This window comes from Dermacentor andersoni, chromosome 7 (assembly GCF_023375885.2).
Source record: "Dermacentor andersoni chromosome 7, qqDerAnde1_hic_scaffold, whole genome shotgun sequence".
Lineage (NCBI taxonomy): Eukaryota > Metazoa > Arthropoda > Arachnida > Ixodida > Ixodidae > Dermacentor > Dermacentor andersoni.
In genome coordinates this window covers 1,449,394-1,477,211 of record NC_092820.1, presented here as the reverse complement: position 1 = coordinate 1,477,211, position 27,818 = coordinate 1,449,394, and the positions used below count along the sequence as shown (strand labels likewise).

The following is a 27,818-nucleotide window of genomic DNA, read 5'->3' as shown; positions in this document are numbered from 1 at the left end:
TGAACTGCGACGTCTCGAGGGCTGCGACGTCATCGAGCGCGTCGAGGCTTCTGAATGGGTGTCTCCACTTGTCGTGGTGCGCAAAAAAGATGGAGCCATCCGGCTCTGTGTAGACCTACGGGAACCGAATAAGGCAATTGTCATTGATGGGGATCCTTTGCCGCACGTAGAAGAGTTATTACAAATGTTTCATGGTGCCACATATTTTTCTAAGCTGGATCTAGCATCTGCTTACCACCAGCTGTTACTGGAAGAAGGTAGTAGAGATCTCACTACATTCATAACTCATGAAGGCTTATTCAGGTTCAAGCGTGTCTGTTTTGGCTTGGCATCCGCGCCAGCAGTGTTTCAGAAAATGGTGTCACAAATCTTGCAGAGTTGTAAGAATGTTGTCTGTTACCTTGATGACATCTTGGTATGGCGTCAGACAAAACCTGAGCATGATGCTAACTTAAGAGAAGTCTTGCTTTGCATTTCAAACAGTGGTATGGAACAATGAAAAATGTGTCTTCTCTGTGAGAGAACTGACTTTTCTGGGCCATAAAATTTCAGCTGAAGGCATTTCGCCTACAGAGAGCAAGGTAAAGGCAATCCTGAATGCGCCTGCTCCAACAGATATTAGGTCTTTGCAATCCTTCTTAGGATTAGCTGGTTACTATGTTAAGATCATTGATCATTATGCAGAACTTGTAGAACCACTTTGCCTCATGCTCAGGCAAGGGCAAAATTTTGCTTGGTCTGATGATGCACAACGCAGCTTCAATCAGTTGAAAGCTCGTCTTACATGTTCCCCTGTCATTAAGATTTTTAACCCTGAATTGCCTGTGGTAGTCACGACTGATGCATCTGATGTTGGTGTTGGTGCTGTGTTACAACAACCGTATGGTTCTAAGCTAGAAACTGTAGCTTTTGCATCTAGAACTTTGTCTGTAGCTGAATGAAAGTATTCTGTAGGAGAGCGTGAAGCGCTAGCATGTCTGTTCGCATGTGAAAAATGGCATGTTTACCTCTGGGGTAGACGGTTCACTCTTTGAACTGACCATCAAGCAGTAGTTGCATTACTGTCCGCTGGCGACTCAGGTCATCGACCTCTTCGCATTTCGAGATGGTCAGTCAGGCTCCTGTATTACAACTTTCAGATTGAATATTGCAAAGGATCAGAAAATCTAGTAGCTGATGCCTTGTCTAGACTTCCAGTAAAGGATTCGCAGAATGTAGTCCAGGAGGAAGAAATAGTATCCTTAGTCACATCGGTCGTTGACAAGGAAACAGTGCAACTTGCTACGAGCACAGGTGAAACTCTTCAGAAGGTCAGTAAATGCCTAGTAGAGGGTTGGCCTTCTAAGAAAAACATAGACAATGCTTTAATAGCTTACTTTCATGTAAATGAAGAATTGTCTTTTGTAGATGGATTACTCATGCGTGGTGATCGTGTCGTAATACCCAGTGTTCTAATACCGACATTTCTACAGCTGGCACATGAAAGTCATCAGGGCATAGTACGTACCAAGCAGCTTCTTCGTGAACGCTATTGGTGGCCCCAGATGGATAGCACTGTTGAACAGTATGTAAAGCATTGTCATGTATGTAAGCTGGCAGACAAGTCTGCAAAGCCTCATGTAGTTCCATTGCAACCAGTCGAATGGCCGAGCGGGCCTTGGCAGAAATTGGGAATGGACATCATCGGCCCATTAAACACATCCTACCCTAGGTATCTAGTCACCCTAGTTGATTACTACTCGAAGTGGCCAGAAGTACTTGGTACTAATTCCATCTCGACAGATGATGTCATTAAGCTTCTTGACTGGGCTTTCAGCCGTGAAGGGTTGCCAGACTCTATAGTTACAGACAATGCTCTGCAGTTTGTTTCAAAACAATTCCAAGATTACCTAAAGGAAAAGGGGATCGCTCATTTTTTCTCCTCCAACTATTATCCTCAGGGAAATGGTCAAATAGAAAGGTTCAACCGAGTCATTAAGGAACATCTGCAGGTAGCAAGGCTTGAAGATCGAGATGCTTCGAAAAGCATTTCAGAATTCTTGGGTTCCTATCGGATTACGCCACATACTTCAACGGGTGTGTCCCCAGCTTTCCTACTTCATAGTCGTCAACCTCGTTCAAAGATAGATATTAGCAACTTCAGGTTGCATAAGCACATAGCGGTTCAGGACAGTTTCTTCCTCAAGTTCGCGAGAGAGTCTCGCAGAAACAGCGGCAAACTAAACAGTATGTAGACAAACGTAGAGGTGCCCAGGCAACTCGTAACAAGGTGGGAGACAGCGTCAAAGTAAAACTTGCCAAGAAAGGATTTTTTAAGTACAGTAAACCTCGTACAGTTAAGGCCCAGGTAGGACCATCCTCTTTTGTACTCAGTGATGGGAAGACTTTTGTACTCAGTGATGGGTACTCAGTAATGCGTCTAAGTTAACCACAGTAGTAGATAATTCAAAACATAGTACATTGTCCATAACTGATAAAGATTTTTTGTACTCATATTCAAACCTTGATAGTCATTCCGATGACTTGTCTGTCGTGACATTGTCCTTTCATAGGCATCAGTTAAGTAGTGCGTCTGACTGTATCACTTCCGAGTCTACACAGTCAGCAATCGTTTCGGATTCCGTGGGGGAATCGGTAGCATCTGAGGACTTGTTGGGACGTCGAGAGGAGCTTCCTGGGCAACCCTATCCAGCTTTGAGTGACAACCACATTCAATTTTCCAACCAGGGGGAGGGAAATAGTAGTGGGACGACTAGGTTTTTAAAGTCGACCGATACGTGTCGCAACCCCCAAAGTTATTCTGAGGTACGCACGCGTCCTCATCGTGACAAAAAACTGCCTCCGTGGCTCGATGATTATGTCTCTTGAATCTAAAGCGTATTGCTGTCTTCGATTGACACGGCTAGGGGCCTCGCTGTGACATTTAGGAGACAGTTCAGTTTTCGTTCACACAGGTATAAAATGTTTTCCTTGTTGTGGTGCAGTGAGTCTTGTGCTGTGTTCTTTGTCGGATATTGTTTTGACTGACTGCCTGTGTTTTGGTGCCCAAGACTGGTGCGCGTGTATGTGAACTTGGGCGGGGATGGACTGAATTTGTTGTGGACTTAAGTGCGTGCCTTGTGTGCATCTGGTGCGCGTGTGTGTGAACGTGGGGGGGAACGAACTGAATTTGTCCTTGGACTTAAGTGCACGTCATGTATGCGTGTTTCACTGTATGCTTACTTTGTTTCCAGGGGGGGGTGATGTAGTATAGTGTCGCCCCCTGCCAGATCTCTGTGTTATCATACATTTATGTTTCGTAATAGTTTAGCTAGATGGCGCACCCCCTTTCTGTCATGTGACGAGCTGGGACCAATCAGGAGGTGTCACCTGGCGTGTGAAGTCCTTTTTAGTAATAAACGGCCGCGAGCCGGCTCAGTCTTCGTTCCGGTTTTCATCAGGAGCAGTTGGCTCCGTGTCATCCTTCTCTGCGTCGGCGCTCACCGCGTGTTCGCTGGGCGTGGGCCCCCACTTGCCTGCCGCTGCCGACACAACAATGGTGTCCTTCTCATTGCTCTCGTGTCCATGTTCTGCACTCCTGCTTTCATGTACCATGAAACCCGCTGATGAGGTTATTCTATGTGTGCCAGAAGCATCATACATCAACATTCGCTAATAAACCACCCATTGTCTTTTCATGGATTTCATGGCCTTCCCATTCTAACTCGTTCCTCATGCCTCACAGCTGCTTCTGGGCAGCTGAAGGCCCACACTTTGAGGAAAACAGACACACTTCAGGCAAAGCTGAGGACGTACAAAGGTTGTTAACACAAAACGCAACCAAAGTATCTGCAAAAGCTGACAGTGGGCAGTAGTAAGAATGAGAAAGTCCACATTATGCTACTTACAGTACGCTGCAACTTCAGGTCTTGATCTCTAGAGAAAGAGGAGGCAAAAAACGAATAATTATTCTTCTGTCATGGCAGAATACAGAAACAGAAGGAGCAAAAAACAAGTAGCTCTGCGTTTTTCGAGCTGAATGCATTTGAACTAGAATAATAGTCTATGCTAGTTTGTCATAAACAGTTTTTATGGACATGTCTGTAATCGTCCATCCAATGACTGTTCCTCAAATGCAAGTGTCAAAATGGGGCCTCTGAGTATTAGCCTCTTGGCATTTCACACCCCCTGGTTGTAGTGCTAAGAAAATGCGCTAGAGCCACGTGTGCTCGCCTTGCAGCTCTGTTTCACATCACAGGAGATAAGAGCCATGCCAGTTTCAATCATGTTCTTTTTCTTTAGATTCTAAAGAAAAGTGGAATGCATTTGCAATCCATCACTGCATATTGTATGTCTAGTTAACACTAAGCTCAAAACAAAAACTTTTACTAAGCAACATGGAGTTTTTGAAATACCATGCTCTACCAGCAACAGAAAGCTGTGACTTTTATCATCATCATCATCATCACTTTAGCATATGCAAAAAAGATGAAGGCAAAAGCCTGCATGCTCATGAGACATTTATTAAATTACTTAACCAGGGTGTGAATAAAGGTAAAATCGGACATCCACCCTGTTCGTAGCAATTGCTACAAAGGAAACCCATACGGGTTCCTCGAAAGAAAAGCCTCACAGTTGAAGAAAAATTCGTCCTGACCCGGGACGCGAACTCGGGACCACCGCCTTTCCGGGGCAGCCGCTCTACCATTTGAGTTAACCAGGCGGCTAGCAGATGGCTGAGGGTGGATGTCTGATTTTCCATTTATTCATTACTTCTCTCCACCTTGCGGGTTTCCGCAGAACGACTACGTCAACCAGGGTGTCTATCAAGTTGACATTTCCAGGTGCCCAGAGTTTCCCAGTTTTTCCTGAGTGCCTTTGCAAAATTCACTGTGTGACACAAAACATTGTTTTATGTCAAGACGGGCTGAGTTTATTTTGCTTTGGAAGTGGGACACCTGCATCTCGGTGCCAGCCAACACTTTGCATTCTGAGCTCAAGCTCCTTCAAAGAAGCGGCGGCACGCTTCCTTTTTTGTTCATTCCTCAATGCACAGGTCCTTTCTGCTCTTGTCCTCCTTCCAACACACATTTGTCCCACGGACCATTTGAAGCATCCTCTTTGTCAGTGGCTGGATCAACAGCAAATGACATCAAGGAAGCTATCTTGTCAAGCAAGATCTTCACAGAAGACCACCAGGCAGTGCTCACTTGTCTCAGCATCGCTACTTAAAGGCCATCTTCATCTGCTGTCGACCAGTCTTGGCAGCAGCGGCAGTGCTAGCGCACCAGCTCACGCGTTCCTTTCTGCTTGTACAGGCTTTTAAACATGATCTTCCCAAAAGGCCACTCGAATTTGGCTGGATCAACAGCAAATGACATCAAGGAAGCTATCTTGTTAAGCAAGATCTTCACAGAAGACCACCAGGTGGTGCTCACTTGTCCCAGCATCGCTACTTAAAGGCCATCTTCATCTGCTGTCGACCAGTCTTGGCAGCAGCGGCAGTGCTCGCGCACCAGCTCACGCGTTCTTTTCTGCTTGTACAGGTTGGTTACAACAGCATCTGTCGTTTTCTTTCTTATCCTGTTACTGTCGCTGCTGCCAAGAACTGTTTTTATGCTACTTGTGTCCTTGCATTAAGTTTTTAGTGTTTTTTAGTTGAGCGCTGTTAGATATGCCCATCTGTGCTGAGCTCGCTAAGAGAATACATGAACTAGAGTCAAGACTTCTTAATGAATCGGATCATATGACTGATCACATTGTTGACAAGATTATCGTTAACATGAAGACATCTGGGGTCGACGTGCTCGACTTAAAGAAGCACATGGACAGCCTTGAGTCCATTCTAAAGTTTCTTAATGATCTGCTTGAAAAGGTGCACAGTGAGAAGGCCTCACTTGTGGCAGAAAACAAAGCCCTGAAAACGGAAAGCTGTTCACTTTCCTGAAGGGTATCCGAGCTCGAGCAGTACTCTCACATGAACAACATCGAAATCAGGGGTATACCCTGTACTCAGGGCGAGGACTGTGTTGAAGTTTTGGAGACAGTGGGCAGGAAAATTAGATGTCCCATGAATTCCTCTGAAACCGATGTTGTTCATCGAGTGTCTACTAAAGATAAGGGCAAGAAAAACTTAACTGCTAGATTCTGTTATCGAACGAAAACGAATGATTTCATCAGCAAGAAACAAAAGGCAAGGCTCTGCCTGAATGACATTGGCAAATATGACAAATTTCCTATATTTGTTAATGACCACTTGACATCACAAAATAAGGCATTTTTTTTCTAAAGCACTAGTGCCAAAAAAAGCCAACAACTCGAAGCACTTGTGGACAGATAATTGTCAGATAATGGCTAGAAAGACAAATTAGAGCTTTGTTTGTCAAATTGCTGATGAGTCTGACTATTCTGTCTTCAACTGCCTCTATTCTGACTCTTAAATGTCATTGACATCCACCATGGATTCTTACCTGGCAACATCTGCACCGAATAAGTTCATGTCGAGCGACTACCATTAAATTATTCACTTCAATGCTAGAAGTGTATGCAAGCATTTTGATCATTTTCAGCACCTGTTTTCGACACTTAACAACACCTTTTCAATAATATGTGTGACTGAAATCTGGCTTAGTAATGATGACAAGGACCTATTCTCCTTTAACTCATACATTTCTGAGTATTCTCATAGAGAGACAAGTAATCACGGCGGTTCAGCTATATTTCTCTCATCTAACATTCCATATAAACGACAACATGACTTGGAGTTGAATATTACTAATTGTGAATCTGTGTTGAATTTGATTCCCCGTCTTCAGTATAGGCAACAAGAACTTAGTGTTTGGCTGCATTCATCGCTCACTTTCTTCTTTAGTAACTGACTTCTGTGGTGTGCTTGTTCAAACCATGGAAAAAATATCATGCACTAATTGTAACGCAATAATAATGGGCGATATCAGTATTATTCTCATAGGTACTAATTCATCTCATTCTTTAGTTAGTCAAGCATCTTCCATAGTTCTGGATCATCATCATCATCATCATCATCAGCCTGGTTACGCCCACTGCAGGGCAAAGGCCTCTCCCATAATTCTCCAACAACCCCGGTCATGTGCTAATTGTGGCCATGTTGTCCCTGCAAACCTCTTAATTTCATCCGCCCACCTAACTTTCTGCCGCCCCCTGCTACGCTTCCCTTCCCTTGGAATCCAGTCCGTAACCCTTAATGACCATCGGTTATCTTCCCTCCTCATTACATGTCCTTCCCATGCCCCATTTCTTTTTCTTGATATCAAATAAGATGTCATTACCTCGCATTTGTTCCCTCACCCAATCTGCTCTTTTCTTATCCCTTAACGCCACACATATCATTCTTCTTTCCATGGCTCGTTGCGTCGTCCTCATTTTAAGAACCCTTTTCGTAAGCCTCCAGGTTTCTGCCCCGTACGTGAGTACTGGTAAGACACAACTGTTATACACTTTTTTCTTGAGAGATAATGGCAAGCTGCTGTTCATGATCTGCGAATGCCTGCCAAATGCACCCCAACCCATTCTTATTCTTCTGATTATTTCAGTCTCATGATCCAGATCCGCGGTCACTACCTGCCCTAAGTAGATGTACTCCCTTACCACTCCCAGTGCCTCGCTGCCTATTGTAAATTGCTGTTCTCTTCCGAGACTGTTAAACATTACTTTAGTTTTCTGCAGATTAATTTTAAGACCCACTTTTCTGCTTTGCCTCTCCAGGTCAGTGAGCATGTATTGCAATTATTCCCCTGAGTTACTAAGCAAGGCAATATCATCAGCGAATCGCAACTTACTAAGGTATTCTCCATCAAATTTTATCCCCAATTCTTCCCAATCCAGGTCTCTGGATACCTCCTGTAAACACGCTGTGAATAGCATTGGAGAGATCGTATCTCCCTGCCTGACGCCGTTCTTTATTGGAATTTTGTTGCTCTCTTTATGGAGGATTATGGTGGCTGTGGAGCCGCTATAGATATCTTTGAGTATTTTTACACACAGCTCGTCTACTCCCTGATTCCATAATGCCTACATGACTGCTGAGGTTCCGACTGAATGAAATACATTCTCGTAATCAATGAAAGCTATATATAAGGGTTGGTTATATTTCGCACATTTCTCTATAACCTAACTGATAGTGTGAATATGGTCTATTGTTGAGTAGCATTTATGAAATCCTGCCTGGTCCTTTGGTTGACAGAAGTCTAAGGTGTTCCTGATTCTATTTGCGATTACTTTAGTAAATACTTTGTAGGCAACGGACAGTAAGCTAATCGGTCTATAATTTTTCAAGTCATGGTGTCTTCTTTCCTATGGATTAAGATTATGTTGGCGTCCTTCCAAGATTCCAGTACCCTCGAGGTCATGAGGCATTGTGTATACAGGGTGGCCAGTTTTTGTAGAGCAATCTGCTCACCATTCTTCAACAAATCTGCTGTTACCTGATCCTCCTCAACTGCCTTCCCCCTTTGCATAGCTCCCAAGGCTCTCTTTACTTCTTCCGGCGTTACTGGTGGGATTTCAAATTCCTCTAGACTATTCTCTTTTCCATTATCGTCGTGGGTGCCACTGGTACTGTATAAATCTCTACAGAACTCCTCAGCCACTTGAACGATCTCATCCATATTAGTAATGATATCGCCGGCTTTGTCTTAACACATACATCTGATTCTTGCCTATTCCTAGTTTCTTCTTCACTGCTTTTAGGCTCCTCCGTTCCTGAGAGCATGTTCAATTCTATCCATATTATACTTCCTTATGTCAGTCGTCTTACGCTTGTTGATTAACTTGGAAAGTTCTGCCAGTTCAATTCTGGCTGTAGGGTTAGAAACTTTCATACATCGGCATTTCTTGATCAGATCTTTCGTTTCCTGCGATAGCTTACTGGCATCCTGTCTAACAGAGTTACCGACTTTATTCTATTCTAGTTTGGATATGAATGTTTAATTTCTCTCCCTACTCGTCCTAACATTGCCGATGGCACCTTAATTGATCACGCATTTTAAAACTTAACAGATCCATCTGATGCTGGCATTGTTACCACCATTATTAGCGATCACTATCCTATTGTTTTACGTCTGCGCAATCACTCAGCCTTATGCAACACGTCATTCTACAGAGTTGTACTTGACAAAGAGATGTTCCTTGCTAGCATAACTAAAACTGACTGGTTGGAAGTTGTATCATCTAATGAACCTCAAAAAGCTTTTTCGCAGTTTTTAACGGCACTTTCATTGCATTTCTACTCCCACTCTAATAAAATAAAATGCAGAAAAAAGGTATCATAGCCACAAAATCCATGTTTACAGATAGCCTTATGAAAGCAATGCGGTCTTGTGAAAATTTGTATAAGAAAACAAATAAGCAACCTTTCAATACTAAACTATTTGCCCATTACAAAAAGTTTTCTCACTTTCTACACAGCTGAGAAGTGCGAAGAGGAATTATAATGAACAAGGAATTATAGAATGTGGTAATAAAACTAGGAAAACATCTTAAAGGGGCAGCGCAATAAGATGATGTTAGAAGGCAGGAACACACAGGACAGCGCTGAACTCATAACTAACTTTATTCGAAGGCATACACACACTTATGTACACAACCCACAGCCACGTGCTCTCCCATCTATGGCATCATTATCAGTGCACAGGCAAAAAACACGCAAAACCATTTAATCTAACGCTACGCTATGAATTGGCTTAAAAATTCAAATTCACTGTCATGCAAATTTAACAATGGCATGCTGGCACGCGACCCTTTTTTCCTGATATAGAATGCCTCAATAATCTCCCTCGTGGTCTGATTTTTATGCGCGGAAAGTATTGTGGTGCTTTTATATATTGGAGTGCACCCATGCTCAGAGCAATGCCGCGCAACATGCGAGTAGGCATAACCCGTTAGTGAGCGCCTATGTTCAGACAATCTAATATTCAGGCAATGACCTGTTTGACCGATGTATACGTGACCGCAGGAAAATGGAAGCTCGTAAACAACTCCCATTTTTTATTAACTAAACCAATCCATGTAGCCTTGTGAAATTTGGTGGACTGCGAGACCTTAACTTGTTTAACAATTGCCTTGAATATTTTTGCTGTATCACAAATTACCATTTTTACAACTCGCCTCAAATGTGAAGTTTTGACAAAAATGAATGGTATATAAAAATCAAAATAAAAACCCCATCGTAAATTTTTCGAAAAATCTCGTAAACAGCTGTTTACAGGCACTTCAAAAAGCATATTAAAAAACCTGTTGCATTACTTCATTTGTAATCACAATACAGGTGGTAGAAATGAGAGCTTTGCCAGAATGCAGCAAGGTGCTAAGAAAAAGGGACATCGGGGTAAAAAGAATGTGCGTAAAGCTCTGACTTGTCTAAGCTTGACCGTGAGTGCGACGTAATGGCAGTTTTGACTTCTGCAGAAAAGTGTGTTTAGTACACTACTTATTCGCTTGAATGGGAATAAAGAAGCATCAATATAACCTTTACGTGGCTCATTTTATTTAACAGCAAGTGCGTGCAACTTGCAGCGTAGATCATTTGTGCCTTCTGTTAAAGTAGGTTTTTATTTCTTTGTGTGCTACAGAATTAACGGTTAACTCTCTGTGAATGTACACAGGTAACAGAATGTATGGCAGGTAAATGCCTCTAAAGATGTGATAATGGTCATTATATAAACGTCATTATATAACCTAAGAGGCGGTGGTGGGAGTGGCGATAGTGTTGGTTAGGGCAGGGTTAGCTGGCAGATAGTGGCAGTAATTGCTTTTTTACCACTTCTGAAGTAAAGGGAACTGTTAGATTACTATACAATGAAAACTTCACAGTCCCTAAGAATCACCACTTGTCAGAAAGTTCACAGTTTCTTAGAAAAGCTGGAAAAAAGCATGACACGTCCTCTTTTAGATACTTGGGTCTTTTGAGAAACATTACCTGTTCTGCGCACTCATGAGGAAACTGCCTTCTGTGCAAAGCCTCAAGTAGAGCATTTCTTTCTTCACTGAAGTATTGGCAGGACCAGATGAAGTCTCAGACAAACTTGCTGGTATACAATGCATGGGATAGTTGTTGAAGCACCACTGACGAATGGGAAACGCTGATAGCGTGCTGAGAACCCGTCCTCGGTTTACGAAGCGCTGCAGTACTGGTAGCTCTTTCCGCATTTTTCTACATGACCAACTGATTCAGAGGGCCAGATCATGCAGTTCTAATGAAGTGAATCCAATACGCAGTGGCACAGTTGCTTGCCTGTTGGCTTACTGACCCGTCAGTGTACACTTGTTGATGACCCGGATGTGCCACATTCAAGTGCTTCAGCTTGGAGACAGGGAGAGGGAACAAGGCACTCCGAGCATAGACTATGTATGCGCTCAGAAAGGCTTCATCCTTTTCCGATTATGTGCAGCAGTGCGAGACACTAACACAACACAATCGAAATTGGTGGCGTCAGGCTCACTTAACCACATGCGCCAAGACTGTATGCCTGGAACACGTGGCAAAGATTTCCACTGGTTCTTTTTGAGGCGGCGAAAGTTCTCTACTTCATCCGTATCTGCATAGAGCAGTTTTACGTTTTTCAGCGTTGCGGTCATCTGCGCCACCATTTCAGAGGCTGACCTAATGACAATTGTGCTGTCTGCTCTGAGATTGTAGAGCGAGGCTTGGTGCTTTACTAAGCCACCAACACCATCGCAAGCATTTTTGCCATGTCCTGTGGCCAAAAAAAGCCACTTCGTTGACGCATTGACGCTTTTAGTGCATGCGAACGAACAATGGAAACAATTTCCCGTCGATGAGCTCACGGGAGTCCTAAAAGTGAAGGCTTATTGTTTGCACCATACAACTTCAAGAATCGGTTATCAGAAAGGTATACATCAAATCGGCATACATCAAATCAAGAAGAAAAATAAATTATCCGCCGATTTAGTGAGATAGCTCTCACTTTCTCACTTTCGCTTTCGCACTGAAAGCGCGAGACCGAGATCCAGAGGAATTCCTGTCACGTGGTTGCTCCAGTCGCTCTGGGAGCAGCCGAACTATCTGTCACCTATAGCCACGCTTTCTCTAAGTCTATTCTCAAGAAGGCTCCGCATCGCTCCCAAGTGAGTTGGAGCACGGTTCGAATCCACCGAGCTTGTACAGTTATCAAATTGAACGTACCGTTAGAAACCTCCGTAGCGGGATACTCTGTAGGCCCACACAGACAGTCTCATGTCTCTCATACATCTCTTCCATTATTTTTCTTCGTTTTTCTATCATATTTCAAAAGACTTTCCCCCTTCCGTATTACTCCTTTTGTGAGAGCTCATAAAGCTGATACTTGTTATTGAAACGGCTACTTCAGGGATTCCCAAAGTTGTAGTAGTTAAAGCATCCTCATTTTCACAAAAATTACAATCGCACAGGAAACAATCGGTCATGGGCGAGGTGCAAAGACATAGTCCTTTGAGGTGGGTAATTGTAGAGGCGCCTTCAGCGAGCTCTTCTAGTGCGGAAACACACTGTGTGGCGTTGGCGCAATACATGCAAAGGCACACTTCTTGTTATGCCATTTTGGCGGGAGAGAACAAAACTTTGAGAGCCCAATAGACGTATCTGGATTGGATTCCTTAAAGAGATGATATGTCTCCTGTACTGAGCAGGCCATGAACCTCTCGGCAGCATACTCTCCCTTGTTCCCATCAACCGAAACAGATACTACATCCTTTTCGTTGATACTCTGCCGAGAACATCCATGCTCATCTTTGGTATAATATTCCACAGCGGTCTGGACGTCTGCTGGGTTCAACTATGTTCTCTCAGGTGCGTCAAGTGATTGCCATACTCCATGCTTCTAGCACCAACGTCGGGGTTTGTATATCATGTAGACTGACAAATTTGGAATGAGAGCTTGAACTTTTCGGCGCTCCATTTGGCTTGGCAGCAGAGTCAACAAGCGCATTCACTCTCGGTACGAAAAGCATGTGTCATAGGCTTCTTTAAAGTTGGTGAACCATTCGTTGCATACGCTGCATTTGGTACCTGAGGGGTCCAAATGGCGCTTGCACTCTACGAAGTGAGATTTGGACCTTGCAGTGCAACCGAGTTGAATTTGCTTTTGCACCAGGCGACAGTTCCTCAGTTGCGAATCCGAATTCTGCTGACGCACGTGAGGCAAAGTTTCAAGTGGATGTAGGCCATCCTTTCTACCTCCCAGTTCATCTTCTTCTGGTAGGAATTCATCAGCTGTTTCAGCAGGGAAGGCATCGGAAAAATAGAGCATTTCTTTTAGTCGCCGGAAGCAATTTTGACATATCTGGTCGTCATCCAGTGCATGAAGGGCAGCTCGTGGCAAGAGTTTCTGCAAAGCAGATACACCAATGTCTCCAACCTTGCGTAAGTTTGTTTGAAGCGGTATTTTCTTTTTGTGCACCTTCAAGTAATCTGCACAAAAAACCCTATCACCGCTGTAACGGTGGGCCATTGCAGCTCTACTCCCAGCTCAAATCACTTCAAACACTGTTAGCGCTTGTCTATGATGCAGGATGACTGTGGGATGTGCGCAGAACCCTCAGCACAAAACTGGCCTGTCGTCCCTTTCGAGGCCGTTCACGCCCGATACAAGGAGACGTAAAACTGACAGCGCCTACCTGAACGAAGTGGAAGCAAAAATTAGGGTGTACTAGATTGACTCCAGTACTCACGTACAGGGCAGAAACCTGGAGGCTTGCAAAAAGAGTTCTACTTAAATTGAGGACGACGCAACGAGCTATGGAACGAAGAATGATGGGTGTAACGTTAAGGGATAAGAAAAGAGCAGATTGGGTGAGGGAACAAACGCGAGTTAACGACATCTTAGTTGAAATCAAGAAAAAAAAATGGGCATGCGCAGGACATGTAATGAGGAGGAAAGGTAACCGATGCTCATTAAGGGTTACGGACTGGATTCCAAGGGAAGGGAAGCATAGCAGGGGGCGGCAGAAAGTTAGGTGGGTGGATGAGATTAAGAAGTTTGCAGGGACAACGTGGACACAATTAGTACACGACCGGGGGAGTTGGAGAAGTATGGGAGAGGCCTTTGCCCTGCAGTGTGCGTAACCAGGCTGAGGATGAGGAGATTGACTCCGTAGTTAATCCACATTAGCTTCATTTTTTATAATATGTAAAATAACTGTACAATCACCTATAGATGGTGTTTAAAGGATGGTACCTATGATGTATTACCGGCTCCCCGATTGCTTCCGGCGGTTGCAATCAGCAAGAGCATGACATTCGAGATTAGCTTGTGTTACCCAAAGAATGCCATCACTGGGGCATTCATCTGGACACCACCTATACCTGAAAAACTATAAACTAAATCATTGTTTCCAAAACGGGGAGCACGGTGTCTCCGAATTGTTGACAAGGCAGCTCTTGAGTAGATGGCAGAAGGCAGCGCGTCCGAAACAACCGGAGTGCACGTAGCTTCTCCTGATTAAGGCGGCAGCCGCACTGCCGGAAAATTTCAAAGAATTTTACTTTACTTGATCTGTCTGCTACAGCCTCCCGTGGATCTACTCCCCATTCTGCTACACTCTACCAACTCGATCAAAAGAGATTATTTTTACAGCAGCCGCATCTTAAAAGCGTGAACTAAATATGGGCGCAATGATGGCCAAGGAGAGGCATCACTCCACGAACTTATGTAGGAAATTCAGACATTTTAATATGGCATGGTTGAAATAATAATTCCAGTTTATCAAAACTGCCTTTACATCTCAATCATGGTCATTTAGGCAAGTCAGAGCCTTATGCACATTTTTTTTTTTTAATTCTCTTTTTCAATGTTACATACAGCATCCAAACATACATCACCACGTCAGGAGGGAGGCTAAAGGCTGTATATGCCTGACGAGGCCTATCCTCCTCGTGCTGACAAACAGTGCATTTGAGACAACAAGCTTTCTTGTAAAGTGACATTAAAATCGCACAAAAAAAGAATATCCACAATTTGTACAGTATATAAATGTTTCGAGATAGTACTTTTTGAAATTACAGCTGTGAAAAGAAACAGAAAAGAGCACACAAAACTCAATACACCGTTATCCAGCAATGTTGTAAATAATCTGCCACGTTAAGAGTACAGTAGGTATAAGTTGTGTGTTATGACCTAAGTAACAGATCCATAACTCTTTTTTTGTAAAGTATTTTACTTGGGAACTCGTGTATTAGCGTTTCGATAACTTTGTTGTCATTCAAGAAAGTCATAATGGTATGCTCAAAGGTCTGAAGCCCATAGTTAGTTCTAACCTCAGGAGTTTTGCGAGAGACATATCGGAGTTCATAAACAGCATCAGACCATGCAACTGTACAAAAGCTAAGGTTAGGTTTGCTGTGGATCAAGCAATGAGCCTCTATTGCCTGTCGAAGTGTTATTAACTTATATATGTTAAAAAGGCCCATTGATCGCCAGTATTCTCGTGTACTCGAAGTGTAGGGAACATTAAGAATTGCTCTAATTGCTTTTTTTTTTGCAAGATAAATAAGGAGTTTACGTTTGTAGATATTGTTCTACCACATACGAATAAGCAGTAGTGGAGAAGTGACTGGATAAGGGTAAAATATAGGTGTTTTTTAGGCCAGGTTGGTAGAAGAAACCTTACAGAGAAGCTGAAAGGTTTTCCAGAAAAATGAGTGAAGAGCGGTACGCCGTGGTTTTCAACCCTCTCAATTCGAATATCGCATCGAAATTGAGTGAAAGAAAGCGCAAACATATTTTATTTCGACGACAAGTGCAGCAGCAGACACGCCCAGCTCGCGTGCCTCGTTTCCGCCTGTGATTGGTCGGGCGCCTTGTGACGTCAACAATGGTGTTCGTCCGGACCGACTGCTGCCGCTACACACAAAGCACGGTGCAAAGTAGTTTTGTGGTTTTTTGCTGAGACGGTCATGGAAATTTTCGAGAGCTTGCGTTTCCCTGAGGACTTCGGCGTTAAGTCCAAACTCTACGAGAGCGATTTTGCGCGCGACGGTGACGGGCGACAGCTTCGAGCGACAAAACGGGCCATCGCTTGAACAAATCGCTCGGCGTTGTCGCTCGATTGCTCGTTTCTAGAAATCTAGAAGTCGTCGCTCGTTGCCCAGAAATGCTATGAGCGACTAGCCAATTGTGCGAAGCCGAAACTGGATGTACATAACTCAAATACTGCTGTTTGTCGCACGGAACGAGCAAACTATTGAATTTTACACGTGCAAGAATAAGAACCTAGTGCAAGACCTTCAGAAATATTTTTGCTCCTTCTTCAGTAAAATACATCAACTTAAATTGATAAAGCATGCGTCACGCTAGTTTCGGCGCGTATATTGCTGCCCTCATTCCGGGAAGTCGTCGCTCAAAGCCGTCGCTCGCGTGGAGTTCGGCTTGCAGATGACGAGTGAACACGACAGCCATCGCCTCGCTCGTAGCGCTGTCACTGTCGCGTGCAAGATCACTTGTAAGGCGTTTATACTTGTACATACTACACGTACGTACATACCTGTACATACATGTATGAGCTGATTGCGAAGAGCCGGCCTCTCCACGAAGCAAAAAATGATGGTGCAAGCACTGCTTTCCACGCGAACGAAGGCGAAGTGTTGGCATCTCCTTGTGTTGGAAGTGTTCTTTGGCGAGTATGTTTTCTGCTAAGCTGCATTCAGCGTTCCAGTGAGTACGTTTCCGGGCAAACAACTGTAGTGTTATGTTCCTGCATGCCTCCTCGTAGAACGTAAGCGGTGATGCGATCTTCAGCATTTGTGCGCTGCCCCAAAGCTGTCGGCAATCTACACAGACGGTTTAAACGCGGGAAACGTTTACCGGCTGTTGTAGCACGTGTAGTATAGAACCTTCATCAGCGCGCCATCCGCACGCTACTCGTAACCGGCGAATTCCGTCGGCTACGTGAGATGGTCGGTTTCTTCTGTGTGCGAGAGAAGGGGGAGTGCAGCGTCTTGGCGTGAGCAGGCTTTCCAACACATGCAAACTTTACGCTTGCACTGCGTTATGGTAGCTGCATGCAGGCTGTTTCACAACACACGTGCGAATAGAAAATTCGCGGCGCTTGGCGATGAAACCTGCGTCAAGGGTGGGCGATAAACATGCACCTTCTATTCAGCGTGCTAATTATTTTTTTTTTTTTAAGAGAACCCAAAGCACGCATTATTGATAAACCCCGGTAGTATTAGTCACGGAAGTGGTTAGAGCACAAAACTTGTTCTTGAGCGCTTGAAGTTGTTTCGCTTCACAGCAGCCTCCCACTTAGCTGAAAGCTTCTTGTCTTGCAGGAACTAATGGAACATCGGAACATCGTCGCGGCCACTGGTGTTCGTGCAAGCGTAAGCTGCACAGAACACCGGCGCGATCGGCCTACAAGTTCAATTGATGCTGCGCACGTCAACTACCACTCCTATATACACACAAATAAAGGAATGTAGGGTCGAGCGAAGCAGATTAGGACGGCACGCATGCCGAAATAAGCCCGGTCAGGCACGGTCGCGGAGGCTGCGAAGGAGCGGAACACCAGTGTTGACGTCACTACGCCGCCGTTTTCGGTCTCCGCTCGCATCGTCAGCGTCAGCAGCAGCGCGCGGCGCTCGACGGGGGGGCGGAGCCACAGCACAATTTTAACCGCCCATTGCGTCGCTCCTAAGTGAAAAATCCCCCCCAAAATTTTACCTTCATGGTTTATAAGGTTCCCGCATCCGTATATGAGCTTCTTATTGAATTCGACAGACTCTTCAGCTTCCCTTTAAATTATGCATTAGTCCAACTGAGCGTGATATCTTGGAACGCACGTAATTAATATGCTCAGTCCAGGTTAACTGCTTACTGAAGACCACACCAAGAAAACGTGAAGGCCTCACCCGTTCAATGTATTCTCCTCTGAAACTGAGGACAGGCTCAAAGATTAGAATTTTATTTTTATGTTTAAACCCTACAAATTTTGTTTTGTTTTTTTCACATTTAGCTGATGCTCATTGGCATGTATCCATAATGATAGTTCAGACAAATATTTGTTTGCATTTGCTAAAGTGTTCAAGAAGTCATTACCGGAGAAAAATATGTTAGTGCCATCTGCATACAGAACTATTTCAGCTGAACTAGGTTACATTGATAATATCATTAACGTAAAGTAAGAAAAGTAAGGGCCCTAAAATGGAGCCCTGAGGAACACCTGTACGTATTGTGCCAAAAGCAGATGGAATGCCGTTTACAACTGTGCACTGTATTCTTGACGATAAATAAGTTCCAGAGCAATACCTCTTATTCCATAAAACGGTAATTTACGTAATAATATTTCATGTTTAATAGAATCAAACACTTTTTTGAAGTCTAGGAATAACCCAAGTGTAATAAACTTATTTTCAATATTACTAACAATTTTGTCTTTTATTTTAATAAGTGCCCTTTCAGTGCGTTTTCCTTTCTGGAAACCATACTGATCAATTATTATTGCTGATGTTTTAGTGAGGTAAGATGTTAATCGGCTCTTGATAACGTGTTCTGCAACATTGGAAGAAACAGATAAAACTGAGATTGGGTGGTAATTATTAAGGTCATGATGATTCCCGCCTTTGTGAATGACACACACCCATGCCGTTTTTAAGTGCTGTGGAAATATCCCTCTTTCTAACATTAAGTTGCATATGTGCACCAGGACGGGTGCAACTACATTAGTTAAAGTTTTCACTGCTTCCGCTTTAATATCGCCAGTTCCAGTAGAAGAACTATTCTTTAGTTGTGACATGTACCACTGTATCTATTATGGCATCAGCGGCTCGAGATAGAGTGAACTTGCCGAGCAATTAAGCAGATAGTGAGTAGGGTCTGGACCGGTAGAGGTGATATTGTTATTAGCACATACAGTTAAAAAGTAATCATTAAATTTATTTGATAGAGAGGCACCGGTATAAACCGTTCCGTCGATCTTGATCTCGTTTGGTTTGATAGGTTGGCTTTCGTATGCAATTTATTGAAAACTTTCCATATTTGCTCCGGGGTATGTTTCTGAAAGAACACCTTGCTATAATATTCTTGCTTAGCTGTCTTCAAATCAGAACTTAGTTTATTTCTCGTTACTTTGAAAATATGAAGTAAGTTTAAATCTCTACTTTGTAAAAACTTGGCGAAAAGTTTGTTTTTGTGACAATTCTTTTGTAGAGTTCCATATTTATCCTGGGCTTTCTCGACCTTTTGTGTTTTGTACGATGAGTCAGTGGAAAAGCAATTTCGTATATTGCTAAAATTTTTTTAAAGAATATATCATAACAAAGGCTGGGGTTTGTTTCCTTGTATACGTCAGACCAGTCCAACTGAAGAGCTAATTCGTAAAAATGGCTCAATGTTTTCTCATTATATCATCTGTAACAAGAGTGCTGTGTTGAATTATTTAACTCATATTTATGAATAGGTAAGATAGCAAGAAATGGAAGATGGTCACTGAGATCAGAAGCCAGTACACCAGAAATAACATCAGAGCATAGAAAATCCGTAAAACACAAGTCAATACTAATTTCACTATTTTCAGTTATTCTTGTCGGTGCCATAATTACCCATTCTCACAATTATAACTTGACAAAATATCAGATAGGTCTCTGGACACCACACTACCTGATTTCATGTCAATGTTAAAATCACCGAGTACAACAACAGAGTTGTTAGTGTTAGGAATGCACTGGAGTGTATCCCCTAAATACGACAAAAAGTTGCTTATCTTTCCGGAGGGAGGCCTGTAAATTAAATCTACAATTATACCATTTGATTTAACAACCAAAACTTCATAGTCAATGTGTACTGTAGAGAACTCTTCAAGATAAGTATATGCTATACCATTACGAAAGTAAAGTGAGATGCCTCCTCCTTTACGATTTTTTCTGCAAAGTGATATGTTGGAATAGCCATCTAGCGATACAGCGTCCTGGCAATCCGTGAACCAATTCTCTGTAAACGACAGAACATCAAATTTGTAGTCTAAGTTGCTGAGAAAAACACTAATATCATCAGCTGTATTAATTAAACTTCTTGTATTCAGACAGAATATCAAGAATTTATTGCCCTGTTCACGAAAAGGATATGGTAGTTTTTTTTTAATTGTTCAACAACCCGCATACCTGTTTACACAGGTATGCGGGTTGCGTTCTTTAGGGACGATTCTTATGCATTGCTCGAAAACCTAGTTTGTGCCTGCGTTTCCATTTGTTACAGGGAGAAAGCTGTGATGAGCTATGTGATACCCCGATGTGCCTTTTTCTTAGCACCTTGCTGCATTCTGGCAAAGTTCTCATTTCTACCACCTGTATTGCGATTACAAACAAAATAATGCAACATGTTTTTTAATATTTTTTTTAAGTAACTGAACAGCTGTTTACGAGATTTTTAGAATTTACGATGGTATTTTTTTATATTTATTTTTAGACAGCATTCATTTTTGCCAAAACTTCACATTAGAGGCAAGTTTTAAAGATGCTAATTTGTGATACAGCAAGAATATTCAGCACAATTGTTAAACAAGTTAAGATCTCACAGTCCACCAAATTTCACAAGGCTACATGGATTGGTTTAGCTGATAAAAAATCGCAAATATAGCAACTTTTGAAGATTTTAGCAAATTAAAGAATTTTTCTAAAGCACTTCCGTTTTGCATGGAAGCCTCAAACAGTGCTAGCTGACCTTTCACTAAATCTACTTTTTACACACAAAAATGTATTCTTTGTAGCTGTAATATATTGTATTTCACACTGTTGTGAATTTGTGAAAATGCCTTGTGCATGAAACACGCACCTCCCCACTGAAGAATCTCATTATTTTTCCTCCTAAAATATTCATTTGGCAAAGAAGCCACGTTCGTTTCAGTGCTAACGAGTGATATGCGCATAAAATATAGTTTTCAATGAAATCTAAAATATGAACTTTATGACCCTTGTTGACTTCTCGTGGAATCACCCAACTTTCTGATTCCGCTTCATGCTGTAACATGTCCTTTAAATGCTTACATAATCCATTTTTCCTTTTTCCAACAACACCTGATGAAGTAATTTTAGTAATTAGAACCATTAAAGCCACTATTGCTGGCCTACATAATATTAACGCTTTCTACATTAAAATGATCACGCAATACATCGCTAACGTCCTCTCAGTTATCGTTCACCTGATATTAAAACCGGTGTTTTTTCATGTGAACTCAAATGAGGTCGAGTCATTCCAGTTTTCAAAAAAGGTGATCAAACGCTTACACAGAATTATAGACGATTCATGCATGACCCTGGAGGATTAGAAGGCCTCCAGATACACAAAATGCGTTGGGCTCCAAAAGCAAAGTAGCCAAGTAGATGCATTGTTACGCTCAACTGGCTCTGCCAGACACAGGGCAATGTTCTGGCTTCCACTGGTGGCATTGTGCAAACACATTAGCAGTCAGTCGTAGTGAGCAGCTGTGTGCATACAATACTTTAGTGATCATATTAGAAACGCTATAAATAGAACGCCAAAAAATAAATGGTGTTGTCAAAGGGGGTAGACATTTCCGCCTTGTTCCCCGTCTGGAAGCCGAAATGTCTCCCCTTTAACAGTCTCAGTCAGTATTCTGTTTATTGTGTTTTATTGCAACAGCAATTATATGGACACTGCAGGCACCTTTCTGCCATCGGCGTCGCCGTGAGGTTCCGTATAACTGAAAATGTGTGATGAAAGCAGTTCGATCTCATGTGCGCGAGTGAGGAACGCGGCCAAGAACACGGCCCTCTCCTATGCACCCGAGGCAATGGGAGTCAGCCGAGGGAGGAGGAGGGACGTTCTTCTCCGGCAGCAGCCAGGGTGTCTCGATGTCCTCCTCGCCCACCGCACCATACAGAGTAGACACATTGCAGCGTCTACTATGGCATTGGCCATGCGAATCGCGGACGCCATAGTAGACGCCTTTGGCGGACGCCGTAGGAATGCTTTGACAGCACTCCTGTGTCATGAAAGCAACCTGTGGCGTGGCCAAAATGTGCACCCATGCGGGCCGCATCTTTGAAATGATCTGCGATGTTTGCAATGTGCACGTAGTGCCGGTAGTTTCATATGCACTGTACTTTCGATGTTTCGTTCGTGTTAAAGTGACAGATGCACGGAGGTCAATTGGCTCGCAGTTGCTGCCGTGACTTCGAACTCCAAGGTTTTCACAGACAGTTTCCGCTCTCATTGAGCGAGATGTGTTCATGTTTACCTGTGCACGTGTGACACCGTGCTGGTTAATTTAGTCTTAGAAATAGCAGAAGTGGCCCTTTTCCGACGTCGAAATCTGGCAGTAAGTGGGTCATTTTCGCGAATTATTATGTGACCCAGTACGCGATCCCGCAAACTTTCCGCACAAGCTGTGGAACTGAGGTGACAGATTTCCTTTTACATGACGTCATCCTCCATCACGGCGCACCCCGGCCACTCCTCACTGATTGCGGCCATGCCTTCATGGCCTGAGTAGTTGAAGAGCTACTTCGCTCCTGTTCTACCCAGCATCTCCACCAATTTCATATGTTGCAGAAGTCGCATATAAATGATGTATTTACAATATTTACAAGAGAGGCAACAATGCATAAACAAGATGGCAGTCGAGATCGATTGCCCCTCTACACATCAAATCTTCTGACTGGCACCCCTCTTGGTTGTGCCGTAACAGTATTGTCACGTGGTGGTGACGTTGAAGAAAGAACACAGTAGCAATACTGTGAACAAGAAAACTAACTTTTATTGGGCGAACCTGTGCCCACAAAACAGGCTACACTTATAGCGCAACGATAGCGGCGAACACGCTCGGCGATCGTCGAAAATCTGCCCAGCGGGTCAAGCGCGTCGGCTTTTATACAGCAGTCGTCGAATGTTCCAGACTAATCGCTGGGACCCGCGCGTATTCCACAATGTTCTACGCCATTCGCGTCAGGCGATGAAATCAGATAACATAAGGTGCGGCGACAACAGACAGCCGGGTAGAATCATCGATAACTTTCCAGAAACGTCGGATGCATGCAGGCGCGTCCGTCGCTGTGCGATTACAGTTGTTTAGCGGCGAAACGTGGTCGCCCGATAAAGATAAGTACACGTGTCATTACCCCCCTCTTAAAAAGCATCGCCCCGATGCTGCTAACAAACGAAAGTAACAAAGAAAAGCACTCGTAGCAAAGGAAACAAACTAAGGAAGTTCATCAGCGTCCGTAAAATGGTTTAAGGCGCACCACGTGGACCACTTCAGATCGTGCGCGGCGCCGCTGTGAGTGCGAAATGCCGTCTGGCACGACCTCATAGTCTAGTGCGCCAATACGTCGGATGACCTTGTAGGGTCCGAAATAGCGTCGCAGCAGCTTCTCACTGAGTCCTCGCCGGCGTATCGGGGTCCATACCCAAACACGGTCGCCGGGCTGGTACTCGACGAAGCGTCGTCGGAGGTTGTAGTGTCGGCTGTCGGTACGCTGCTGGGTCTTGATCCGTAGGCGGGCGAGCTGTCGGGCTTCTTCGGCGCGCTGGAGATAGGTAGCGACGTCAAGATTCTCCTCGTCAGTGACGTGCGGCAGCATGGCGTCGAGCGTCGTCGTCGGGTTCCTGCCGTAAACCAACTTGAATGGCGTGATCTGTGTTGTTTCTTGCACCGCCGTGTTGTAGGCGAAGGTGACATACGGCAGGACCGCGTCCCACGTCTTGTGCTCGACGTCGACGTACATCGCTAGCATGTCGGCGAGGGTCTTATTCAGCCGCTCCGTAAGACCATTCGTCTGCGGATGGTAGGCCGTTGTCCTCCTGTGCCTTGTCTGACTGTAGTTCAGAATGGCTTGAGTGAGCTCCGCTGTAAAGGCCGTTCCTCTGTCGGTGATGAGGACTTCTGGAGCACCATGTCGCAACAGGATGTTCTCGACAAAGAATTTCGCCACTTCGGCTGCGCTACCTTTCGGCAGTGCTTTAGTTTCAGCGAAGCGGGTGAGGTAGTCTGTCGCCACGACGATCCACTTATTTCCGGTTGTTGACGTCGGAAAGGGTCCCAGCAAGTCCATCCCGATCTGCTGGAATGGTCGGCAAGGAGGCTCGATTGGCTGTAGTAATCCGGCTGGCCTTGTCGGCGGTGTCTTGCGTCGCTGACAGTCTCGGCATGTTCTGACATAACGGGCGACGTCGGCGGTCAGGCGCGGCCAATAATACTTTTCTTGTATCCTCGATAGTGTCCGGGAAAAACCGAGGTGTCCAGCGGTCGGATCGTCATGTAGGGCGTGCAATACTTCTGGACGAAGTCCTGACGGGACAACAAGAAGGTAGTTGGCGCGGACTGGTGAAAAGTTCTTCTTCACGAGGAGATTGTTTTGAAGCGTGAAGGAAGGTAATCCGCGCTTAAATGCCCTGGGGACAACGTCGGTGTGCCCTTCCAAATATTCCACCAGGCCTTTTAGCTCCGGGTCTGCCCGTTGCTGTTCAGCGAAGTCTTCCGCGCTTATCATGCCAAGGAAGGCGTCATCTTCGTCATCTTGCGGCGGCGGGTCAGTGGGGGCGCGTGATAGGCAATCGGCATCGGAGTGTTTTCGTCCTGACTTGTAGGTTACAGTGATGTCGTATTCTTGTAGTCTGAGGCTCCACCGTGCCAGTTGTCCTGAAGGATCCTTTATACTCGCTAGCCAACTCGCTAGCCGGTGGTGGTCGACGGAATTGCGGCGTTACGGGGCCCTGGCGCGGTAGCGGAAAGGGACCTTGACGGCGGGCGACGGCGGCGTAGCTCATCGCTTGCGGCTGAGGCTGCGGTGGTTCTGGTTGCACCTCAGGAACTCCAAGCGATCGGTGCACCTCTTCTTTTACGATGTCGGCGATCGAAGCCACTTGAGGCTGCGACGAAGGCAAGACCTTGCGCAGTTCTTCGCGCACAATGGCCCTGATGGTCTCGCGCAGATCGTCCGTGGCCAGTGATTGAATTCCTGCGTAGGGGGTAGAGCTTGTACGGCGGTTGAATTGCCGGTTCCGCATTTCGAGTGTCTTCTCGATGTTCGTCGCCTCACGAAGAAACTCTTCGACGGTCTTCGGTGGGCTTCTTACCATCCCGGCGAAAAGTTCCTCCTTCACACCACGCATGAGTAGGCGAACTTTCTTTTCCTCGGCCATATCCGGGTCGGCGTGGCGGAACAGACGGGTCATTTCTTCCGTAAAGATGGCAACGTTCTCGTTTGGTAGCTGCACTCGGGCGTCCAGCATAGCTTCGGCCCTTTCCTTGCGCACGACACTTGTAAAGGTGCACAGGAAGCCGCTACGGAACAGGTCCCACGTAGTCAAGGTCGACTCCCTGTTCTCAAACCACGTTCTGGCGGCGTCTTCTAAGGCGAAGTAGACATGCCGCAGCTTGTCGTCGGAGTCCCAGTTGTTGAATGTCGCGATTCGCTCGTAGGTCTCCAGCCAAGATTCCGGGTCTTCAGTCGCTGCTCCATGGAAGGTCGGTGGGTCCCGGGGTTGTTGTAGGATAACGGGGGACGCTGGGGCAGCCATTGAGGTTGTCTTGACCACGATCTTCTTTGTCGCCTCAGGTAGAAGTCCGTGCTCTGGGGGCAGGCCTTGCAGTCTGCGGCTAGCACGCTGGTCTTGGGCGGTGTCGGTTTTGTCCTCGGGCTTCGGGCTTGGATCGCGGCTTTGCGGGGGCGTTCGGTACATGAACGCACAAGCACCTCCACCAGATGTCACGTGGTGGTGACGTTGAAGAAAGAACACAGTAGCAATACTGTGAACAAGAAAACTAACTTTTATTGGGCGAACCTGTGCCCACAAAACAGGCTACACTTATAGCGCAACGATAGCGGCGAACACGCTCGGCGATCGTCGAAAATCTGCCCAGCGGGTCAAGCGCGTCGGCTTTTATACAGCAGTCGTCGAATGTTCCAGACTAATCGCTGGGACCCGCGCGTATTCCACAATGTTCTACGCCATTCGCGTCAGGCGATGAAATCAGATAACATAAGGTTCGGCGACAACAGACAGCCGGGTAGAATCATCGATAACTTTCCAGAAACGTCGGATACATGCAGGCGCGTCCGTCGCTGTGCGATTACAGTTGTTTAGCGGCGAAACGTGGTCGCCCGATAAAGATAAGTACACGTGTCAGTATAATGCCTTGACCTTACACTTATCCAGTTTTCCCGTAACATAACAATTTCCCCGTAACATGGCCTGATTCTATTTTCTATCGCAGAGACAATAGATTTCTCGTAGTTCTGCCGTGCCCTCACAGATGTCGCGCCATTTTGGTTGACTGCTGGTCAGTGATGCTGTTGTTGCTGACATCGGGAGATATTGAGGAGAATCCAGAGCCCCCGACGGAAGAGTATTTGAAGGCCATTCTAGACAACCAGGCACAAACTGACCGGAAACTTAATTCAATTCAAGAACAAATTGGTGTTCTCTCAGCAAGGACAGAAAAGCTGTCAGATTACCTTGTGGTAATCCAGGAGATGACCACAACAATAGATAAGCTAGATAAGCTCCTAGATAAGCTCAAGGATACTGTCAAGCAACAGTCCAAACAATTAGTTGAGTTTGAAAACCGTGGGCGGCGTAACAACCTTTTAGTGTTTGGTGTCCCGGAAAAGGCGAACGAAACAGAGTCAGATCTCAGGGCAGCTGTTGCAGATAACATTTTTAAAAAAGAACTAGGTGTCCATGTCACCACAATAGAAAGAATTCACTGCATTGGAAGGAAGAAGCCAGAAAAACATAGACCTATTATAATGAAATTTTATGACAGCAGGGAAAAGGACAGCATTCTAAAGAATTGCAAGAAACTTAAGGGAAAATCTGTTCACGTCAGCAATGATTATGCAAAAGAAACTGCAGACGTTAGAAACTATGGGAATCTGCCATTGTAGAAAGGGACAACAAGCAAAAGGTGTCTCTGGTTCATGATAAGCTTAAGATTGATGACCGTCTATATGCCTGGGATCACAGTCGCAACAAGCGTATTCTTTGCCAAGAATGCCGTGATAAGGGCCGCCATAGCAATCGCAAAGTGTCAGGGGAAGCTTGCAATGACAAGGAGGGCATGCCTACCTGTAGTTCAAATACAGCATAGCTCAGAATCGTTTCGTTCAATGCCTGCAGTATTCTTAACAAGGTTACTGAATTAGAATGTCTGTTGCTATCTGAGCGACCGCACGTCGTTTGCATTACAGAAACATGGCTCAACAGTGCTATTTCTTGCGACTGCATTATCCCACCTGGCTACACAATGTTCAGGTGGGATCGGGACTCTCGTGGTGGTGGTGTGGCCATTATTGTTAAATCATCGTTGACAGCCTGTACGGCTATGTGTGACATGTCGGAATCGGTGTGGTGTAAAATCATGTTTTCTGGCATGTCGTACGTCATAGGAGTCGTTTATAGGCCACCAACTACTTCACCCGATTTTCTAGATATGTTAAATACGTTCCTTTGCTCACGTGTAAGCAGGAACACCAGGCTAATAATGACTGGTGATTTTAACTTGCCACATATCGATCGGGAACTTATTTCGCCTCGAAATACAGAAATTTCTAGTGCGGAAAAATTATTGGATATCACATTTTTTCATAACTTAAGGCAAATAGTGAAGGAAAACACACGTATAACGTCCCAATCGCAGTCATTGCTTGACTTGGTGTTCCTTTCCCATAAAGTAGGCAATTATGAAATGACAGTCACCGATGGTATATCCGATCACAAAATCATTTTGCTGAATGTGCTTACTTGTACACCACCACCTACAAACCTACTGTACGTGTTGAAATCAAAGACTATGCGAAGGCCGATGATACGTCTATTTTAGATTATTTAGAAAAGTGTTTCAGCGAATTT

At 44.6% G+C, this 27,818-nt stretch overlaps 1 protein-coding gene across 5 annotated transcripts in view; it reads right to left on the bottom strand.

Annotated features, from left to right (window-relative positions):
* LOC126535674 (uncharacterized) overlaps positions 1 to 27,818 on the bottom strand; it is a 372,872-nt gene that overhangs the window by 287,570 nt on the left and 57,484 nt on the right. For all 5 annotated transcript variants that reach the window (XM_055073269.2, XM_050182479.3, XM_055073268.2 and 2 more), the window contains exon 5: positions 3,888 to 3,915. In XM_055073269.2, the coding sequence (XP_054929244.1) occupies positions 3,888 to 3,915 (28 nt within the window). The remainder of the gene's footprint in view (positions 1 to 3,887; positions 3,916 to 27,818) is intronic.